The sequence below is a fragment of the Corvus cornix genome, chromosome 2 (assembly GCF_000738735.6).
Source record: "Corvus cornix cornix isolate S_Up_H32 chromosome 2, ASM73873v5, whole genome shotgun sequence".
Taxonomy (NCBI): domain Eukaryota; kingdom Metazoa; phylum Chordata; class Aves; order Passeriformes; family Corvidae; genus Corvus; species Corvus cornix.
In genome coordinates this window covers 50,106,654-50,128,061 of record NC_046333.1, presented here as the reverse complement: position 1 = coordinate 50,128,061, position 21,408 = coordinate 50,106,654, and the positions used below count along the sequence as shown (strand labels likewise).

Here is a 21,408-nt window from a genome sequence, read left to right as displayed (position 1 = left end):
AGGGCAGTGGCTGGGCATACCCCACACATCATCTCTTTGGGAACTCTTCCTCTGTTTCACCACCCCCAGTGTAAAAAAATATTTACCTCTATCTAGTCTGAATCTACTGTTTTTTAGTTTAAAATCATTACCACTTGCCCTATTTCAACAGACCCTGCTAAAACGTTTGTCCCCGTCTTTCATATAAGCGCCCTTCAACTACTGAGAGGCCACAATAAGGTCTCTCCAGAGCTCTCCTATCCAGGCTAATCCACCCGAACTCGCTCAGCCTTTCATCATAGATGTTCAATCCATCTGATCATTTTTGTGGCCCTCTGCTGGACCTGCTGCAACAGGTCACATCTTTCTTGTGCTGAGGGCGCCAGTGCCGGATGCAGTACTTCAGGTGGGTTCTCACAAAAGTGGAGTAGAGGGACATAAACACCTCCCTGGACCTGCTGACCACACCTCTCCTGGACCAGAACACAGCTGGCTTTCTGGCCAAAAGTGCATACCTGTCAGCTCGTGACCAGCTTTTCATCCACAAGTACCCAAGTCCTTTTCCAAAGTGTCCTCTCAATCCTTTCATCCCCCAGCCTTTATTGATACTAGAAATTACCACAGTAGAGCCATAGGAGCTTGGACTTGGCCATACTGAACCTCAATGCTCACCACCAGACCACTGCTTGAGCTTGTCCAGGTCCCTCTGCATAGCATCACCCCTCTGGCATGTCAACCACACCACTCACCTTGGCGTCATCTATGTATTTGCTCAGGGTGCACCTGATCCCAATGTGTCTGTGTCAATGATGAAGGTATTAAAGGGTATTGGTCCCAATATGAACCCCTGAGGGACACCATTTGTCACCGATCTCCACCTGAACACTGAGGTGTTAACCATTACCCTCTAGACACAGTCATCCAACCAATTCCTCATTTGAACAATCTGAACTGTCCACCCATAAAATGCTTCTCTCTGCAATTTAGAGAGAAGGATATTTTAGATGACTGTGTCAAAGGCCTTAGGGAAGACCAGAGAGGCAATATCCATAGCTCTTCCTTGTTCCACTGATGTAGTCACTCCATCATAGAAGGCCTCTAGGTTGGTTGGGCAGGACTTGCCCTTGGTGAAGCCATAATGGTGCTAATCCCCTCCCTGTCCTCCATGTGCCTTAGTAGGCTAAGAGGATGTAGGTCTAAAATATTATTTTATTCTCAAATTGATAAATAACACCTTACAACTCATTAATAATTATTTTTACATTGACATTAGTCATTCTCCTAAAGTACAAAACTCATTCCATTCATGTCAAGATGGTAATGGTAATACGTCATCAGTTCTTGATTCTGTTTTTGTACAGGAGTGTGACAGGACAGTGAGAGTTCCCCAAAGCCCCAAGCATACAATGAAAGCAGAACTTCTAAGAACATAGAGGATAACTTCAGATGACCCAGTGTATAAATATTAATCAAAAACAGTCTTGTCACTGATGCAGCCTTTGCAGCTGGCTAAAATCAGTCTTTGAATATAACAAAGAGGACAAAGACCATGTGTAAAATATTCTATACATGGCAAAACCAGAGGAGATAACAAAACAAAAAGATAATTGCTCCAAGAGAAAAAGTGCAAAGAAAGGTCAGAGTGGGCAGAACCATGCCAGCATTCTGTTCCCATTCAAGTACACCACACCAGAACTTCCTATTTATCCACCCAAGTCTTCCTTTACCATCAGTGGAGAGAAAGAGGTGGCTTTTGGTTTGCCACCCACCAAGTTTTGCTAATGTAACTCAGCAACCATAGATAGCAAAATAAGTGGGAAAGAACAGGATCCACAGGGATCTGTGTCTTCTGCTCCGGTCTTCCGCTACAGTAAGAGTCATAATGGCAGCACGAGAGGAACAGACTGAGCACAACACACAGTGTTTTCTGTCTGGGAGTGTTATTTTGACTGCCTCTGTGAGTAGGAGTCCACGAGACTGAGTAGCACTGTACAGCTCTTTTGGCATGTAAGCTTTGTTCAGGTCCTCGCTAAAGCTCAGAATAAAGTAATGATGTTAGACAGCTTCCAGAAACCAGCTTTTAAGAATGCCATTTCGACTTAGTCCTTTCAACATAACAGACTGTACTTTCAAATCTAGTTTATGTCAACTAGAGAAAAAAATCTTTGGATGTGCCTTCTTTTTGTAAACTTTCAATAGAAGAACTGACAAGTTCCCCCTCCCACCTTCCTGATTTTTTTCATGTAAGTATTTTTCATTTTAGTTATGTTGTTTAAAATGCAATGTTGGCAATGAGATATTGCTAGAGGCTTTGGACTGATGCCTTCTGAAGCTTCCACTTTTCCCAGCTTTTACTAGCTGTAAAGAATTTGTTTCTAGAAACATATAATTTTAAGAGCAAAATTACTGCAAAAACATAAACTGAATTTAATTGGTTACAAAGTAATATTTTGACATAATCAAGGAATTGTTTAGGGGGTTTAAGGCATAATTTATTAGCTCTGGTTAAGGTACACATTTTTATTCCCACAGGCAAATAACAAACTGATTAGTTAGTGTAATAAAGCAGTTTATTTGTCTGACAATTGGCAGCTAGAAGTGCAATAACTTACTTGATCAATTGCCATTTTAAAGAACATTAAAGCCTCTCATAATTATGTTATCTATATGGTATGCAGACATATAACAATACAGCATTACCCCTATTAACACAAGTCATTCAATATGATGTTTCTGCCAGGTTCTGTACCTTTCTACATAACGCAAGAGGAAGTAATTACTTTTTGTACTGAAAGATTGAAGAACTGACATCCTTTTAGATATGCAAAGAATTTGACCATAGGAAGAACTAAACATGATAGCTGCTCTTGATCAATTTTTTTTCTGATATTCAAAACCATGCATACGAGTTTTGAGAAAAGTCCTAGCTTTCCATTTAGTTTCTCAGAATTCTGTAGTTCTCAAGTGGAGACAGCCACCTGTCTCTGGGAAGGTGGTTTTCCAATTTGTTATATAAAATGGAATTCTTCTCATGTTCCTTAATTCCATTACTTTGCCAGGTAGCATCAATAGCACCCAGCTCTCAGAGATTTAGACCACACATCTCTCTGAAGGCCCAGCCTTACTGAATTCAGTGGATCTAAGCCAACACAGAAAGCCACCACAGAGCAAAGGAATACCACACACATTTCAGACAAACATTATACAGTGGAAAAGACTATTACACATGTACACAATCACCTTTTTGAGATCAAATGAAACTTCAGTGATCTAGGTAAGGAAATATTTACCAGTCAGAAGTTCAGATGAACTAGAGTACATGGACGTGAGAAGGTCAATGGAGATTACCTTGGTTCCCCCTACATTTTTACTGAAAATACCTTACCTTTCTTTTAAAAAGAAAACCAGGAGAAAATATTGCATTAAAATCGCAAAACTTTCAAGAAAAAAGTGAACAAGTTAAACACAAATTCAAATGAGATATGATATACCTTAACATGCAAAGACAACACAAACATATTCAGGAAAGTTATTCTCATTTCAACCCAAAACCAGTACAATTACCTCCATTCTTCTACCACTCTCAAAGAATCACATTTAAAACTGATTTACAAAGAGGATTTATTTTAAAGTCTTTGGCAGAGAATCAATTCTGGAATGCTATTTTATATGAGAAAGGTCAAAAACCTTGTTAAAATTCAAACAGAATTTAAGTTTTAATGACTGGAAACTTATGTTCTGTATCACTGAAAACTATAGTGCAGAGTTTATATTTTATTGCCATTTCTTACTGAGCCTATCTACAAAACTACAGGCCTACTAGGAAGAGGCTCAATATATTTAGATTTCCAACAGAGTGTTCCGAGAGGCTTGACATAATTCAATTTTCATAACAAAAATTTTAAAAAGCTATACATTGCCCTCCCACACTATGAACTTTCAAAAAAAAGTGTAGGAGCACTAAGGAAACACCACGGTTCATTCTTCAGACTCATTATTCCACTGTCAAAATTGTGAACCACCTGTCAATTAGCTTATCTTTCACCGCATTTTCTGGAAAAGACAAGCAGTGGTACATTTTCCTAGTTTTCTAGTACCCAAACAATCTGTTATCACTAATGACTTCTACCTCAAGCCATGTCCTTGAAGCAGGGAAGCATTATGCTATCTTATTAATGGAGAATTCAAGAACAAATTAAAATAGCAAATTTTGCAAACAAGCCTGTGGCTTAGCTGTGATTTCTTACATCTCTGACTTAGCCAGTTTATCTAACAGTTCCTCCTGTTGCTGGTACATGCCTCTCCTACCCTTCTACTTGCGTAACACAACTTCTATCAACTCTTCTCCTTCATATTTCACTTACTTTCTCAGAAATCTTTTTAGTTTCTATGAGTAATCCCAGTCCTCAGATGCAGTGATAAACAGAAGAATATCCAACCTACAGCTGGAGGCTTCCTACTTACCAGCAGTTTGCAATGCTCACAGGTTCTAAAACAACTTAGCATTAATACAGAGACAGTTTTCTTGCTGCTTATTCAGGATTTGCATATAAGTTTGAGACGAAAACACAAAGCTTACAAGTCAACCAATGCAGTACACTCTTTGGCTATATTAGTAATCACTAACAGAACTGCTCTAGCATTAGGTGATAATTCTGCATGGAAAAAAAGGTAAACTATCATTACATAATCTACCTTTCAACTAACAAATTGCTGATTAATTCAATCTCTCACTGACAGTCTCTATGGCAATAATTATTCCCTGTAGCAAAATAATACCTGCGGCATTTAAAAATGTCAACCTCCCCCACCTGACTTCTCTGCATAATAGGGAACCTGGATCTGTTCTACTTAGAAAAAACCCATCACACATTAATAAAATTGCTAGAAAATTCCTTCTTTATCAAACATTATTTTATGCTGTACAGTATAAAGCACATTGCAGAGTTGCATTGCTGTATAGTACATACCCCATGTTCTTTAGCAGCCATAACCACTTTTGCAACAATATCTTCTTCAACAAAAGGCCTCACAGCATCATGGATAATCACTACTTCTGGTTTCTGGAGCAAATGGCTGGAAAATTCATTCTCTGCAAATACTTTCAGTCCGTTGAATATTGACCGGTGACGAGTTATTCCACCTTTTACTACTGTAACTTTTTTGTGGCCGTATTTTTCAATGATAGTCTTCATTGTTTCAGTATTTTCAGGAGAGACCACCACAATAACGTCAGATATCCAACTTATCCTAGAAAAACCAGTACAAAACCAGAGAAAGTAGATATGAATGACCAAATAAAAGTGGAGCTATATGAAACAAAGAAATTCATTACAACAAATATTCAAGGTGACTAAATAAAACATCTCTCAATATACTCAAATCCATGTTTTTGTACTCCACTCCTTAAGGGAGAGCTATAACAGATTTATACCAATAACACTGGAGTTCTGTGAAGGGACTTCCTTCCAACAACCACTTTGCAGAGGGGCACATTCTGATAACTCTTCAAAAGCCTTCAAAACATTTCTTACTCCAGCATCATTCCTAACTTCAAGCAGAACTTCTAAATCAAACAGTGACAGTTTGCTAATCAGTTTCTAATAAACTGGTAAATCCTGTGACCTGGAATACTCCACGTTCCAGTGAAGTACACAGTGTACAAGGGAATAAGACAATCAAGAAAAAGTCTGAGAAAAGATCACTATCAAGACAGGCATGAGCAGTAATTGACAGAATGGTAGTGAATGAAAACTGTAACACTTTAATATTGACAGGAAACATTATACTGGTAGTTTGAAAAAAATACATGTATTTATAAACACAAAGGTTTCTGCTTTAGGAAGCTAGAAAAATGTAAAAACATAGCTGTGCTAGTTAAGAATATCATATCAAAAGTACATTTTTAGAGATCTCCAAGATTTTACTGTTGGTATCAGTCGAGCTCTACAACTGAGGGGTTGTGTGGGAAGATAGTGGATGACCCACAGACCACAAGATTAAAACCAGTCACAACTGAAGCTAGGTTGAAATCATACTTCTGTATAGGAATACAAATTCTAGTCATATGTGGCATACTGTACTTCAAAACAACAGAAATACCGTAATTCAAATCCATTGTAGTGTCTTATTTTCTAAATGCCTATGTAGAGAACATAAAAAAAAAAAAAAACCTGTGTTCCCTTTCTGTTGTCTCCACAGATGGCAGAAGAGCTTTTTAGCAAGTCAGACACGAAACTCATCAGATGAGCAATGATTTTAAAAAAAAAATTACTATGTTAAAATTACCCATGGGTAGCTTACACATCCAACTATGGAGAGAGACAAGTACAACACACTGTCGCAAATAAAACTAGCAAAACTACTGAAACTAATTTTGCAGACACCAGCAGAACTAAGGTACTAAGAACTAAATATTTCCAGCTAGAAAAATCAGAGTAAGAAATTCACAGTTCAGAAATACACAGGCTCAAGAGACTGATTTCTGCAATAACACATGAGTAGGCATTGCCTGGGAACTATCCTTACTTCAAAAGCAAAGTATCAGTGTTAGAACCAGTCCCTTAGAACTACGTGTAACAACAGAGCATCTTCCACCTTATGTATGGAGAGGGGGGGTTGCAATTAGTAATACATGGAAAACTATTTCAACTAATTGTAAAATAACTATTCAAAATAAAATAAAGTGCTATTACCATTCTTCAAAAGAAAAATACTTGTCCTTATGTTCATTTTAGTATTAGCAAAGGCAGAAAATACAGCCAAACCAATATATTCTCAGCATTCTTTAAGTATTGAAGCTGCTCAAATGTAAAATCTGAAGTCATGTGGTTTCAAGTTTCATTTCAACTTGTCACTCACCACAGGTCCATCAAAAGGTTTAAAAATCTCTCATATGATTTCTGGCATACATTTAGCTACAAAATGTAGCACTTCTGCATGACTTTAGCTTGGAACTAGGGCAAACTAACTGGATTCATCTCAGTTCTTCTTTTAAATACTGAGAGTCAGTCATTTAAACAAAGCAAAATTCAAGAAGAGCTATTTCACACTAAATGAGAACAAGAGCTCTGCACTTCTATTTCCAGAAAGACTGTAGCCTTACACAGTACCCAGAAACTGGACGGTCTGCACAGTCACTGTGACTGTGTAAGAAGAGCACTGACATTGCCCTTTCTGGAGTTAAATGAAACAGTTTATGAGGCAACTGGGTAGTAGTACACAGCATCTTCTGAGAAGAGGGGAAGAGAACACAAGTACTGGCCAGCCTGTGATAAATCTCTACACAGAGGGGTGGAATGGCTCAAGGCCTCCAGTGGTACAATACACCAAAAAGTGACAGGATGCGGTCACAGCTCCACCCTGTGTCTGCATAAACACATTTGTAAACTTGAGTATGTCCTCCTTAAACTCATTCCGGACCCACATTCTGTAATTAGAGCTGGGATTTAGGGATGTAACATATTCATGTAAGAGCATAAGCATATCCTCTGGATTGACTACATACAGAACAGCTTAGGTTTTGTCCCACTAAAACTCATGGAAAGTACTAATCCAGTAAAGTATGCCACAAATCTTAATAAATGAGAGCTGTGCACCACACAGGTTGCTTGCTCTTCCGAAGATCTGCTTATGGAAATGTCGCAAGATGTTTTAAAGAACTAGAAAGATATCAGCATACACTCAATCTGGCAGTAAATGAATCTTATTTCTCTCCCTCAATTTGTCATATCCTTTCATTTAGAAAGATTTCATACTAAAATAATAACCTACTCAGGACCTGCTCAAATACAATTTAAAGACACAATTTCAATTTTATAACTGTAATATTGGATCAAGCTTCAGAAAGAATCAGCACAACACATGAAAAAGATCACCATGCTGTACCCCAACGTGCTTTAACAACACACAATTCTAGTGCTTCCAATACACCACAGGCTGTGGTTCCAAAGTGGAGAATCAAGTCTGACCAAATGAAGCAAAATGACAAGTCCAGTTACAATCACTTTACAACTGCCTTGGGAGGACCCCAATACTAGCAGAAAGCAAACAGTGAGGCAGAAAAGGACTATATGTTTGTTTCCTGCAGCTATCCTTCTTGTCATCACCTACAGACAGATTTATTGCCTAGTAGAAAATAGTACTGTTCCATTAAATTTCAAACAAAGTACAAACACACTAGCTGAGTTAGAACTGAAAGTAGAGCAGCTCATTAACTCAGCAACAGATTAAGCTTTTACTTGAAAACACAGGCTGCAGAGGAAATGAATAAACCCACTTTGAAACTGTATCACCTAAATGGCATGCTGAAGTCCAAATGTGACCCAGGTTTAACCCTCTATCAGTTTACTCGCATAGAAACCAGTGCTGAAATCTGACATAAGGCTTAAATACACTCTATCTCCTGCAACAAACTATTCAATATAATCTACTGAGACCAGCAAAACAAGGCCAGAACCAGGCAGTTACTGCTGAGATGGCTTTAGCAGTGTTAGACGGGATCTTTCACTGCCACAGAAACTTTCACAGGTGCAAGATAAATCATTATATTACTTTTGCTAACCTTATCAAAAAACAAATGAGAAAAAGAAGTATCAAGAACAAAATGCATTTGCAGAATGCAAGCATAACTTCTTTTTGCTCCATAACAGCTTTGTTATGAATTTATTGACATATGAAAAAATATATTAATACAAATATATCTCTCACAGTACAAAAATGGAAGCAGGAAGCTTTTATGGTATATTAAGAAAGTTTGGAGGATCTCATATACAGAAGCCATCCAATGTTTTCCAGAAATAAAATGCTCCCTATGAGTCAGACATGATAAAAAAGAGACCTCCATAAATTTGCTATAACTATTTTTTGCTCATAAGCTATTTCAAAAATAAGCTTATGATAATGGAACAAAAGGAACTATCAGCGTAGAGGCATTTAACAAAACTGTAATTGTGTGACCTATAGAGCCAGTGAATATGCATCAATGGAGAAAAATACTTGGCAAATAAACTATGCAAGACACTTCCAAAGAGGTGCTCCTTTGGGAGGTTCCCCAGGGGACTTAAGAGACATCCACCTGTTTTGAGATACTACAATAAAGTAATAAACAAAGCTGCCTGAAACCTCTATGAAAAATTTTAATTCTGCCAGTGAAGATATTAACTCTGCTTTTCCTCTTTTATAACTACTCACTGTACTTTCAACAACTGGTGAAATATGAGCACAGCAAGAATAGCAACAGCATATTTGTTCCATAATGATTTTAAAAATCAGTCTTTACCTTAGTTTGTTTTCCTCTCTATAGCTGTAGTAAAATATGCATGCACATGTGCATACAGAGCTAGGATTCCTCCCTGTCTCTGAAAAGGAACTGAAAAAGTTCTATTCTAAACAAACATACACACACACCAAAAAAAAAAAATCAGATGAAGAAAGAACTCTGATAGTTGCTACAGAAGCAAAAACAAGGAATGCCATTCTAAATCAGTTGAACTTGTTGCAAAAGCCTTGCATAGTTCAACAAAAGCAGCAACAAATCCAGTGGGAAAAAGAGACATTTAAGTTTTCTAACACACTTTAATTTTAGTCCGAAGGTAGGGCCTGACCTTCCTATCAGTGCCACTGCACTGGCAATTAAAACCAATGATTTTTCCTTACCCTAGTTCTGCTCACCTCCTCTTCCTCAGGGTATCATCTGTGATTATTATTGGCAGGCCAGTGTTCTACATGCTGTTATCCTATGCAACAGGATGCACTGCTTATTCATTCATGTCTGCCCTTGTCTCATCCGCCCATTTTTCCACATTGATATTCAGTCTCACTACTTGCAGCTGAACAGCATAAAAATCTTTTTCTACTGATCTTTAAAAACCACATGCAAAGCAGCTGCACATGGTTGAACTGTTCATGTATTTCATGTCTATACACTGCTACCTTTTTTTCAGATTTAAGGAAGCTCAAAAACAGCAGCAGTAGCTGAGATACTCAGTTCAGTTGAAGTTATTACAGACTAATGGGTCACCCATTCAATTACATCAGACATGAGAAGATAGAATCAAGCTAAACACAAAATCTGCCACTTCTGGGCAGATTATGGGATGAACTGCAGTTCCTCAATTTTACATTTCTGCGCTTACATTCGCACAAAGTAAGAACAAGGTACATCCTTTGCAGTTTCAGTGCCAGAAGTAAAAGTGTTGAGATGAAAATGAAAGCCATCCCAAGCTTTGGAGTACATCTGTTCCCAGCTGCTCATACACATCTATACCAGTCAACACTCTAACTCAGCAGAGGTGGCAGGAAGCTCTGCCTGCCAGAGCACTGGCAGCAGTTATTGCACTTCTAAGCAAAAGCATCAAGCTGTTACCTTCACAATCAACTTGGTTAAACTGTACAACTAGAAATCAACCTTCTAATTTTTTGCAGCTTTAGGACAAATATAATACTGTTGCTCAAAGTATGGCTATTTTCTCAGAGCTTACTGGCAGTAAAAATAGAGTTGTTTTTTTTTTTAGATGCATAACATTTCCTTCCCAAACCTCCCTCCGTTCTCCTTTCCAGGTCTCCAATACGCTGAGTGAGGATATAATTCTTCTCTGTAGATTCCCATGACATTTTGGCAGAAATTACAGCTGTGGCAAGCTTTGGATTGGACTCTTTGCTTACTGATGTGCTTAGCTTTGCCACTGGCTACTCTTGAAAATTAAATAAAGAAAACAAGCAGTATTTCTTTCATAAAGTAACAAGTGACCTGAGGGAAGCCTCTCTGGGTGGGAATGGAAAAAGAGTCCCAATTTTGATGTTGTACAAGTTTCCATGTGTTAAGAACTTTGGGAGATGCTGGCAATTTTATTTCTTTCACCAATCTCCACTCCTCCCCATTTATTCTCTCTAAACTAAAGGTTTGTTTTCCTACAAGTTACTGCAACATATTCAGAATTCCCCTTGACACCCTGCTCCTACCTGCGGTGTTTCAAGTGACACTAGATACAAGACTTACATTATGTTAACATTTGACAATAATATATTAACTGTCAGTCACATGCCTAGAACTCAACAGCCTTATGAAAAGGAAAAGCCTAGCTGCTAAGAAATCCCATTACTTTAATACTTTGCTCCAACATAGAATCATAGAATGTTAAGGGTTGGAAGGTACCCTAAAGACCATTTAGCCCCAAGCCCCCTGCCATGGGCAGGGACACCTCCCACTAGACCCGGTTGCTCAAGGCCCTATCCAGCCTGGCCTTGAACTCTACCGGGGTTTGGGCATCCACAACTCCCTGGGAAACCTGTTCCAATGCCTCACCATTCTCACACTAAAGAATTTCTTCCTAATATCTAACCTAAATTTCCCATCTTTCAATTTGTACCCATTACTCCTTGTGGTATCACTACAACATAAACATGGAAAAGTTACAAATGAAGCTTCACTCTACATAAGCCATCAGCTTCTAGTCCAACTATAACTTAAACATTCGTGCTTTAAACTTCCTGCTGATGCAAGGTATTTTACCATGGGCAACAGTGGAGTATAATGCAGTGCTGTACACCAGTGAATTCATTCATCCCATCATGAGGAGTAGATCATTTTTCGAGGCCTTTGGACATTATAAAGATCATCTCCAGTGGCAGTGGCAGTAGAGATCTCTTTTCAGGGCTGATGGATAATGCTATGACTGTCTCCAACAGCTGCGGTGGGCTCATAGCTCACCAAACCAGCCACTGTAGCTACACAAACCCTCGAGCTTCGAGGCTGAGGGGCCTCGAACAGATGATCTCCAGGAGCCAAGAAATGCGGCATACCCTCGAAGCATGGGCAGGGCTGGGGAAGGAGGGCGGAGAGCCACCCAGGATGGCGGCGCTGGAGCCAGGCTGGGGTGGGGGAAGTGCCAGCTCCCGCCCGGGACTTCCTCCCAGGTGAGGGGGCCTAGATACACCTCGTTCCCTGCCCGGTCTGACCGGGAGGGGAGGGACGGAGACACACCGCAACGCAAACTAGACCCGCCGGGGGTGCCAGGACCAGCGGGGACTGCCTGCGGACTCTCCGGGGCACGGCGAGGGCCGGCAGGAGCCCGCGGGGCGCGGTCGGGAGCCGAGCGGCGCCGGGCTCGTTACCTCTCCATGGCCCGCACCGCGTAGCTGACGAGCGGCCTCCCCTGCACGGCGCAGAACTGCTTGGGGGTGGCACCGCCCAGGCGCTCCCCGCTCCCACCCGCCGGCAGCACGGCCGACACCGACACTCCGCCGGGCGCGGCGCCGGGGCTGCCGAGCTCCATCTGCGCTGGGCCCGGCGGCGGCTCCGCTCCGCGCCCCCCGCGGCAGGAACAGCGCAACTGCCCGCCCGCCTGCTTTATTCGCCCACGACGTCCGCGATCCAAAGAATCCAGCGCCCGCCCGCCCCCGGCGCGCACCGGGCCCTACCGCTCGCCCCCCCCCGCACTACGCAAGCCCCCGCAGAAGCTCCCCCAGCCCCAGCAGCCCCGCGGGAACGACCGGGCCGCAGCGGGGAGCGCCCGGGGCAGCACGACACGGCCATAGCGGGCACACAGGGACACCGCCCGGGCACCGCCGCCATGGGCCCTTTAAATGCCGGGGGCGGGGCGGGGCCGCACTGAGGGGCGGGGGAGGCGCGTCCCGCCTGTCCCGCCAGGAGCCGCGGAACGGGGCGGGGGGGTCTTGGCCCAGTGAGGAGATGAACGCCGCGCGTGTGGCGCCGGGGGAAAAGCGGGCTGAACCGTGGGCCTTGCCTTTGCGTGAGAGCCCGAGAGGCTGTCTGGGGCCACCTGCTGAAACGTGGTGGTTGTTTCCGCTCATCCTAGGAGAGGGAGATTGGAATAGCATCATATTGGAATTCTTAAGGTTGGAAGACCTCTTGAGTCATTGAGTCCAATCGTTAACCCAGCGTGTCTGTAATCACTGTTAAACTACATTTCCCAAGTGCTGCATGCACACAACGTTTTAAACACTTCCAGGGATAGCGACTCCACTATTTCCCTGGGCAGCCTGTCCCAGTGTCAGCCCTTTCAGTGAAGAAATTTTTGCTAATATCCAACATAAACCTCCCCTGGTGCAGCTTGAGGCTATTTCCTTTTGTTCTGTCCCTTGCTACCTGGGAGAAGAGACTGAGCCCCACCTGAGTCCAGCCTCTTTTCAGGGAGTTGTAGAGAGCAATAAGGTCTCCCCTGGGCCTCATTTTCTCCAAGCTACACAACCCCAGCTCCCTCAGCTGCTCCTCATAGGACTTGTGCTCCAGACCCTTCCCTAGCCCCATTGCCTCTCTCTGGACATGCTCAAGCACCTCAATATCTTTTTTGAAGTGAGGGGCCCAAAACTGGACACAGCACTCAAGGTGTGGCCTCACCAGTGCCAAGTACAGCAAAACCACCAGTTTTCTGGTCCTGCTGGCCGCACTATTTCTGATACAAGCCAGGATGCCATTGGCCTTCTTGGCCACCTGGCTCTTGTTCAGCCACTATCAACCAGCATCCACAGGTAAAACATAGCAGTAGTCAATTCACTGGCAGGAACTGGGGTGTTCCAGCTCATCTCATGGTGTTACTGTAAGCAGTGATGGCTGAGACATGTTGTTCGGAAAATTCCCAGGGCTGATACCCATTAAATGGCAGGAGAGACACAGTCTGGTGATCACCTCAGTGAGGTGGCAGGTCTCAGGGCAAGCCAGGAAGGCGAGCCAGTGAGTGCGAGTCAAGGTCAGGAAGGCATCAGACCAGGTGCAGACATAGGGCACCAACAGTAAAGACTGCTTAAAAGTAGCTCCCAAAGCAAAACGAGGAAAGGACGGTTGAGAAGAGGGTTGCTTCTAGCTTTTTTCATAACAGTTCTTACTAGTGGAAGAGCTGAGTTTGCACTTTTCAAGTTAGATGCTTTAACTCAGTCATCCAAGCTTGAAGGTGGATGCAGTCAGGGCCCTGGCCTATGCCTCTTTGACATTATTTCAGGAAAAATTCAGTGTCTTATATGCAGGCTATCCTAAGATGACCAAATTCTTTAGAGTCTGCACAATTTCTTTATGTCTTTGAGAAGATAGCTTATTTACAGCTTTTCAGATTTCTTTTAGCTGTGTTAAGAGCAGTCTAAGAAAAACAGAGACCCTTCTGAGGAGTAAGTCTGATCAAAAGAGCAGCATGAAAGTTTATGTGCCAGCTGGCCTGCTTTGTCAGTGCCAGCTGTGGACTGGGGTAAAATGATAACAGGCTTGCAGAGGCATCATAAGTAGGAGTCATACAACAGGAGTCAAGTCATCCTTCCTAGCAAAGACAAGACTTCACAGGTATTCTTGATACCTGCAGTTGTAGGAAAGTCATGGACAACCACAGGCACTTTACATGCAGAGGTGTCTTGACAATTCTGGCAATGAGCAAAAATCACATCAATTTGTACCATGCAGTGAAACATGAGAGGGACTAATGTCAGACATTTTGAATGCAAACATACAGGTGAGCCTTCTAGATAATGATGTCTCAAAAGCTTCTGTAAGGAACAAATATATTATGGGTATTGAAAAGGGGCATGTATACAAGAGGAAAATGTATGACTTATACAGATTGCTGAAAAACTTTTGGAATTGAGACTTTTCACCAGAGAAGGAATTAGCTAGAAATTGAACTGCCTTCCTCCCAGCAAGTGTTGGTCTCATTGTCTTCAGGACAGTTTAGCATGTGGGATTTTTTTTTTTAAACCCATTGGCTCAGCAACTATATTAAACTGTTTATGTTCTTTTTCATCAGGTCTTTTATTTTCTTTTCTTGGAAAGTATTTCACTACCTGATTTCTGACTGATGGCATGTATTTTTGTGTTGTCTCTTTTCGGGACTTGACAAGTTTGTACTGTGAGTCAGCATCACTTCACTATTATTAGATGCCCAAAATTAATTTTTCTTCTCAAGCTAGACACCTCCAGTATCCACAGTCATCTTGGATTCTAATCTTTTCTTGCAGCAGTTCTATACAAATGCATTCATGGCACCTTATTCTGCAGCATTCCCACTTTTTCATTTTTTTCAGTGTAACAGATATTCTGAATTCCTGTCTCAGATCTTCATGTTTTCATTCATAAAGGCCACACCTCTTGTTTGCCTTTCTATAAGGAACAAAATAAGTTCTGTTTAGTTCCATGGCTTCTCACACTGTACATGAGTTCTGAGGGGTAGGTAAGTAAGACATTACCAAACACCAAAACAGCTTTCAGAACTATTTCCCCCTTCCTTCTTGACATTGTGGTTTTACATGTCTTCACCTACACCCACAATCTGTTGTGCCCAGTACCTTCTCTCTTGTCCAGCTAGTGTTTCCCCACTTCATTTCTTCATTAATATTAAGTTATTCTGTGAAGGAAGAAAGAGCATATGCCAATTTGGTTCTGTTCTTGTTCTGAAGTCCATGTTCCTTACTATGCTAGGGATATGAGACTTGATCAATCCAGCATAAATTATATTTGATGGATGGACTTTGATGGATGCAGACTTCAGTGTCATCAAATCTGTTGTATCTTATGGTGAGATTTTACAATCCAGCCAAAAAGCACTTTGAAGCTGCTTTTGGCTGCACTTGAACATTAAATGCTTCAGAAGGTTTCATGCTTTCCATAGTCCCTATGGAGTCAAAAGATTCTTGTCTGGTGTCGATAGCACCTGTTAGTTTTTCCAGAAGCCAGTCAGATTTTTGGGATGTTGGTTATACTTGTTACTGCTATTTCTCCTTGGTTTTTTTCTGTTTTCTTAGACAGGGATGTGGAAGGAAGAGCATATTTAACATTCTTATCCATTTATATTATGTTTTAACATGGGTTAAGAAAACTGGGATTTGGGGGGTTACATTGTTTTAATATTCATTTGTTAGTAACATGCAGTGAAGCACTTTGTGAATGCAGCAACATTTTGTGAATACATAATTTATCTTCTGTTCCATTCCATTATACATTTTGTATTGAATCAATCTAATATTTCAGTTGCTGTGCATATATATGCATGCTCATATTGGAGCATGCATATAACACTGGAAGTGGGTAAAATGTAAATTCACACATATTGGAAGAAAAATTTTGCAGTTTTTGGTTGGATAAAAAGGGACAGAGGCAGCATTTACCTCAAAGCAAGTAAAGAGCAGGCTAATCCATCATTTCTGTGCAGGGGTATAACATCTGAAACCATAGTTGTAGTTTGCAATTATGCAGTAAATATGCCAATCATATGTTTGAAAAGAAAAGTGGTGTTTTTTTCTTTTTTTTTTTTTTTAATTGAAGAAAGAAGGTATGTACAAATTAGAATCAAATTACAGTAGTGAAATTCACCTGACAATTTGACTGCTGGGGGAAAAATCATCTGTTTCTATGACTGAAACTCATAATAGGGTTGTCAGAGAACATTAAGTTATGGGAGTGGTAGAAATCATTCTGGAAGGTTGTGGGAAAATTCGTGAAAGAATAAGATTTCTTAATTTAAAATTGCAGTTGAGTCTTCTGTAGATGTGGTATAAATTAACTGAGAAATTATCCTGTTTTCAAAGTAATCTCTAAGCTCTTAAAGCATTTTATTTTTAATGCAGGCAAAATAAGATGAATTTGCCTTTTCCTGACAAGCAGCAAGGTTCACGGTTGTGTGTTTTAAAGGAAAATGCATGCAATCAAGTTAAAGTAAATTGTAAAAGCAAAATTACAAAAAAATCCACAATATTTCCTACTGTGGAAGTGCAAGATCTCTAAAGGACAACATAAAACTAAAAGTGTTAAAAATCTGAGAGGGCTTCTTGAAACTAACATGGTATCTGTAGCATTCTGAGCAGTTGTGCAGGCTTTTAACCAGAATCTTGTGTTTGCAGGCTTGTATTTCACTAATTTTATCCAGATATATAGATTATTGCTTCATTGGTGGCAAGCCATAAAAGGAACATCGAGAGCTGTAAGGAAGGAAGTGGAATACCAGTTCTCTTGAGACAGTTTTTCTGTTCAGGTAGGATAGCAGGCTTTGTTCTCCTGAAGTCACCAATAACTGTCTCTAATTATTGAAGTCACTGTTTACAGAAATAGACATAGGTTCTTTGCCTATCTAAAGAGATTAGAAAGTCCTCCAAAAGACAAAATTTCAGTTTTTATCTTGCATGTCTGTTGCTATGTGTAGCACTTTGCACAAGATCTCAAAGTGTTAGGCTTCACTGAAAGCATGGTTATTGTTTCCAGATATTTTATTTCCATTCTGATTGATCACTAGAAAAAATAATCGTGGGACAGTTTTATTTTATGCTCTTCACAATTTTCTAGTTGTTGCCTGAGTCTGAGTTCTGATCAGCCCTCCACGTGGTCCTTTTAGACTGACTTGCATCTTCACTATTTCAATCTTTGTTGCACAGCAGCTGCCTCAAAGTATTTGCTCACTGTGGTGACAGTGGTTTCCTTGTCAATATAGTATCATAGGGAACATAGAGCTTGAGGCAGTATAATAAGTAGGGCAATGTTGGAAAAGGCAAAAATATTTTCTCTCCAAAGCATATTTAACACCTTCAGGGAAATCTTATTGTATTTTCCATTAGCATATATTTATATTTGTATTTTTACAAATATGATTGCAAAGGGTTATTTCTTGCTCTGAGATTCTTTGATGAAAGATGCTATAGATGTGTGGAATATTTAGATAAAGTTGTGCTATTGATTCGCTCCTATTGGTATATGGAACTGAGATCAAAACAGCAGGTACAGCAAGGGAGTTACACATATGCATAGCTTAAACGATGTAAATGTTGACTATCAAATATCAAAGAGTGCTTACATACCTTATATACAGTGTGTGTAGAGCCACCTATAGATCAGAACCCTAAGGGAAATTCTAAGTGCTATTTCCTTCATAGGCAGTTCTGAAAAATATATTTTTTTAATAGTTGAAGTGTAAATAGAGAATATTAATGCTGGAAATGTAAAGGAAATGTGATCTTTGAACAAGAGGAGTGTTTTCATGCTTGCACGTCATTGTAGATACGTTGAAAAACATGCTTTGAGTTTCAAGTGTTGTATCCTATATGCTTTACATGTGCAAACCCCTTTGGCATTGTTTTACATGGTTTTGGTAGGTAAATTTCTGCTATGAATACTTGATACACAGAGGAAGCCTCTTGCTTGGGTTCTGTGCAAGTGCTAGGAAAAAATTGAATAACATTGAATTTCATGTTTGGCACACATTTAAAAGCTAAAATGTTACATTTCCCCTGAAGGGTTTATCCATTCTCTACCTGATAATCCTCTAGGCCTCTAGGATATGGAAGGTTATTTCAGGAGCTAATGAGCATTTTGTGTACACAACGTAAAAGAATTTAAAGATAAGAGAATTACCCCATAGTAATCCAATAATTAATGAGAGTGAAATTCCCTGACTGCAGGAGAATTTGTGAAATTCAGAAAGGTTAACTATTTGAAAAAAGACTTCTATTGCTTTGGGGACTGCTTTGACAAGTATGTGATGAGATGGAGGCCTCGTAATTCTTCAGAGGTCTTGTAATTTTTCATTAGAAATGGTGGACTAGTCTTAAACACTTGGCTCTGGAAGTCTCTTTGTAGATTCTAGGTGTCTTGGTCAGATGTTCAGTAATGCCAGGTTTGGGTAGGCCTGCCTGCTCAGCTTTAATGTCACCGTGTATTGTGCTGGTGTATAGGAGCTGTGGTTTAGGGTCTTTGGCTGTCAGAGTGCGTTGGATGGTGACACTAACGAAGATGTGCAAGTTGAGGGATGGAAATCCCTATGGCTGTTTTCCACTGTCACTGTGATGTAAGAGCAGGCACCAGCCATTAGGATAGTGCCCTATCATGTCAGTAAAAATAGTTACCTCTGAGGAAAGACTAATGGTAGTTTCCTTTTCCCAAGATGATTCAAAGCAGAGGTAGTCTGTGAACTGGTTAAGTGAGTGGTGTTGAGCCACAGATGTCAAGTCACCAGTGATATAGAATGATGTAATGAAACATTAGAGAATATATAAGAGTTGAAGTTAGATTTGGAATAAAATTGGGATTTTCATGCTCTAAGTCTTTGTTTTAATTTTGGTGTGTGTATATTATCACGCTGTGTTTTATTCTTTACCATCTGCTGTGTTATTTCCATGGAATGTGTGTGAAGGAATATGAAACAATTCACCAAACTTCAAGTGATGGAGAGAATTAAATAACACCAAAGAAAATTTGCAGGTTTGGTATGCATAGGTGTACAAGCTTTACTATTTATTGCTACACTGAAAGCATTGTTTCTGCATCTCTTGTCATGTTTTAAACCATTAAAACCTTGCTGTAAGAATACCAGGAATGTTATTCATTAGCCCTATGTCTAAGGAATATAGATGAAGTCAGTTGCAAGTAGTTCTTTTTCTTCTCTACTTTTGATTTTTTAGTGATACTTTCTAACTCTTTTGGTAGTTGGTAAGGGAAGTGCCTTAAAAGAGCCTTGTGGAAAGGTTTGTGAATCCTTTTTCTCTTTCCAAACAGTTGCTTTATAGTGAGCAAAACATGCATGATGATAGTCCCTAAAAACAGTAGTCTTGTCCTAATCTTTTGCCTCATCCTTTGCTGACTTGTGCAGTTCTAGCATGAAAATGTCAGATTGGAAAGGGTCAATCCTTTGATCCTGTACAGTTTTTAGAAAGATCAAGGTTACAGATTTTTCCCAAGTGCAGCAATGTGGCTACCTGTCATCCAGCAATTATACAGAGACTCAGTTTGTTTAACGTACACCACTGAGCAACCATCAAAGGTTAACCATTTTCCAACATACTAACCTAGCTGGATGCAAACCAACTACTTAATGAAAAATGCTCTTTATCCTGCTCCTGTTTTTCTGAGTAATGCAGTCCAACTCATTTTACTTTAAAAAGTCTTCCTGGCACTTACCTGTGCCAATACACTTGTGTTTTTCATACGTTGTTTTCTTCAGTACTGAACACTTCAGAAAATGGATTTAAGAATGCATCCTTCGGGGGGTGGGGGGTGGGGGTGTGTGTGTGTGTGTGTGTGTGTGTTGGAAACAAACTGTGGGACAAGTAACCTAAATACTGGAAAGAAACAAGCCTGGTCATTGTGACACCATGGGAAAGAGGATTTGATTTTGCTAGAGCCAGAAGTTTCAAAGGGAAGGGCAGAAACAAACAGATTTGCAAGGGACTGCATTATTTGAGTAGATAAAGGGTACCTACCACAAAGTGCTATGTTCTTAAGATTCAGACAGTGGCGTGAATGGTCTGTCTAATGCAGGTTTTTATGGAAGACATATGCCAAGAAGTATTTTAATTAAGCAAATAAAAATGGAAATCCTTAGTATTTACTTTATTCTTGGCAAAAGAGGTTGCAAATATTTTCTTCTGGGAGAGATGTCAAGATTCATAACTGATTACAAAAAGATCAAAAGAAAATATGGGGACAGTAGTTGCAGAAAACCTAGAAGAGGTTTTATGGATAACTCACTAAGGTGTTTTTGATGGCATTGTTCACAAAATCAGATTACTGCAATTTTATACATATATATGGTATGTGATATATTTTATGAAGGTGGTAAGCAGGATTTTGAGCCAAATTCTTCAACAAGGAAGTCCAGGTGTGTGACAGATTGATAGCTTTCTAAGAAACCTGTACATGAATCTGGTCAGCTTAGGCAGTATTCATTCTCCTTAGAAGTAGGAGGCTGTGGTCACCCACCAGAAGATGTGAACAGTGCAGTGAAACATGCATTTCTGTAAAGATGGTAGATTCTTAAGTCTCCCTGACTTCCCTGGTTCAGTGTGGAATGGTACAGACGCACTGTGCTGTGCATTCTTCCCTTTGCATGGGAAGTGAAGACACAGAGACAGTCAGAAATGGTTTTTTGCCACGTGTATTTAGACTTGACAGTCTGCTACATCAGCAATGTTCATGGGCTATTGGGCTTGGCAATCTGCAGATGGAGCAAGTCTTTTGAAGTCTCATGAAAAGTTGTGAGGATCAGAAGAAAATGAAGGATGCACAGCACATGCCATCCTCCACATGCCATTTTGTTCTCTTCTAGACATACCCAGGTTCAGACATTTCAATATCTGAAAAAAAAGATGCAGTGCAGTGATACAACTAGTTCCCAGGTGCTATGAGCCGTTCTGGCTACTGTCCTAAAAATTGCAATAAAGATGCACAAAAGCAAAAGTTTCAGCAGGCTTTTTAGATGAAGGAAAGAAACAAACACCAAAAGCAAGTGTTCCTTGCTAAAACCAAAATTTTTGCAGCCTTACGTTTTAGAAACACTCAGACCTCTGTTCTCCATCCCAGCTTAATGGCCATAGGGAATCTAAAATGGCTTTCTCCAACCCATCCCAAAGTAAATGAATAAATAAATAAGCAAATAAGTAAAAGAATAATCTAACAAGCAACAGATGTTTAAACTTGCTTCAGCTACAATTAAAACAAAGTCTTTGTGC

The 21,408-nt window shown here is 40.3% G+C and overlaps 1 protein-coding gene across 8 annotated transcripts in view; it reads right to left on the bottom strand.

The window, feature by feature from the left end:
- CRPPA (CDP-L-ribitol pyrophosphorylase A) overlaps positions 1–12,311 on the bottom strand; it is a 110,952-nt gene extending 98,641 nt beyond the window's left edge. For 4 of the 8 annotated variants that reach the window (XM_039549327.1, XM_039549331.1, XM_039549329.1 and 1 more), the window contains exons 1-2: positions 12,094–12,309; positions 4,950–5,229 (exon numbers count right to left, since the gene is read on the bottom strand). In XM_039549327.1, coding sequence (XP_039405261.1) covers positions 4,950–5,229; positions 12,094–12,254 — 441 coding nt within the window. In that variant the 5' untranslated portion in view covers positions 12,255–12,309. Of the gene's footprint in view, positions 1–4,949; positions 5,230–11,491; positions 11,995–12,093 lie in introns of those variants that run through there. The other 4 variants (XM_039549326.1, XM_039549325.1, XM_039549328.1 and 1 more) reach the window with 4 other exon arrangements.
- Between the last annotated feature and the right edge of the window lie 9,097 nt (positions 12,312–21,408).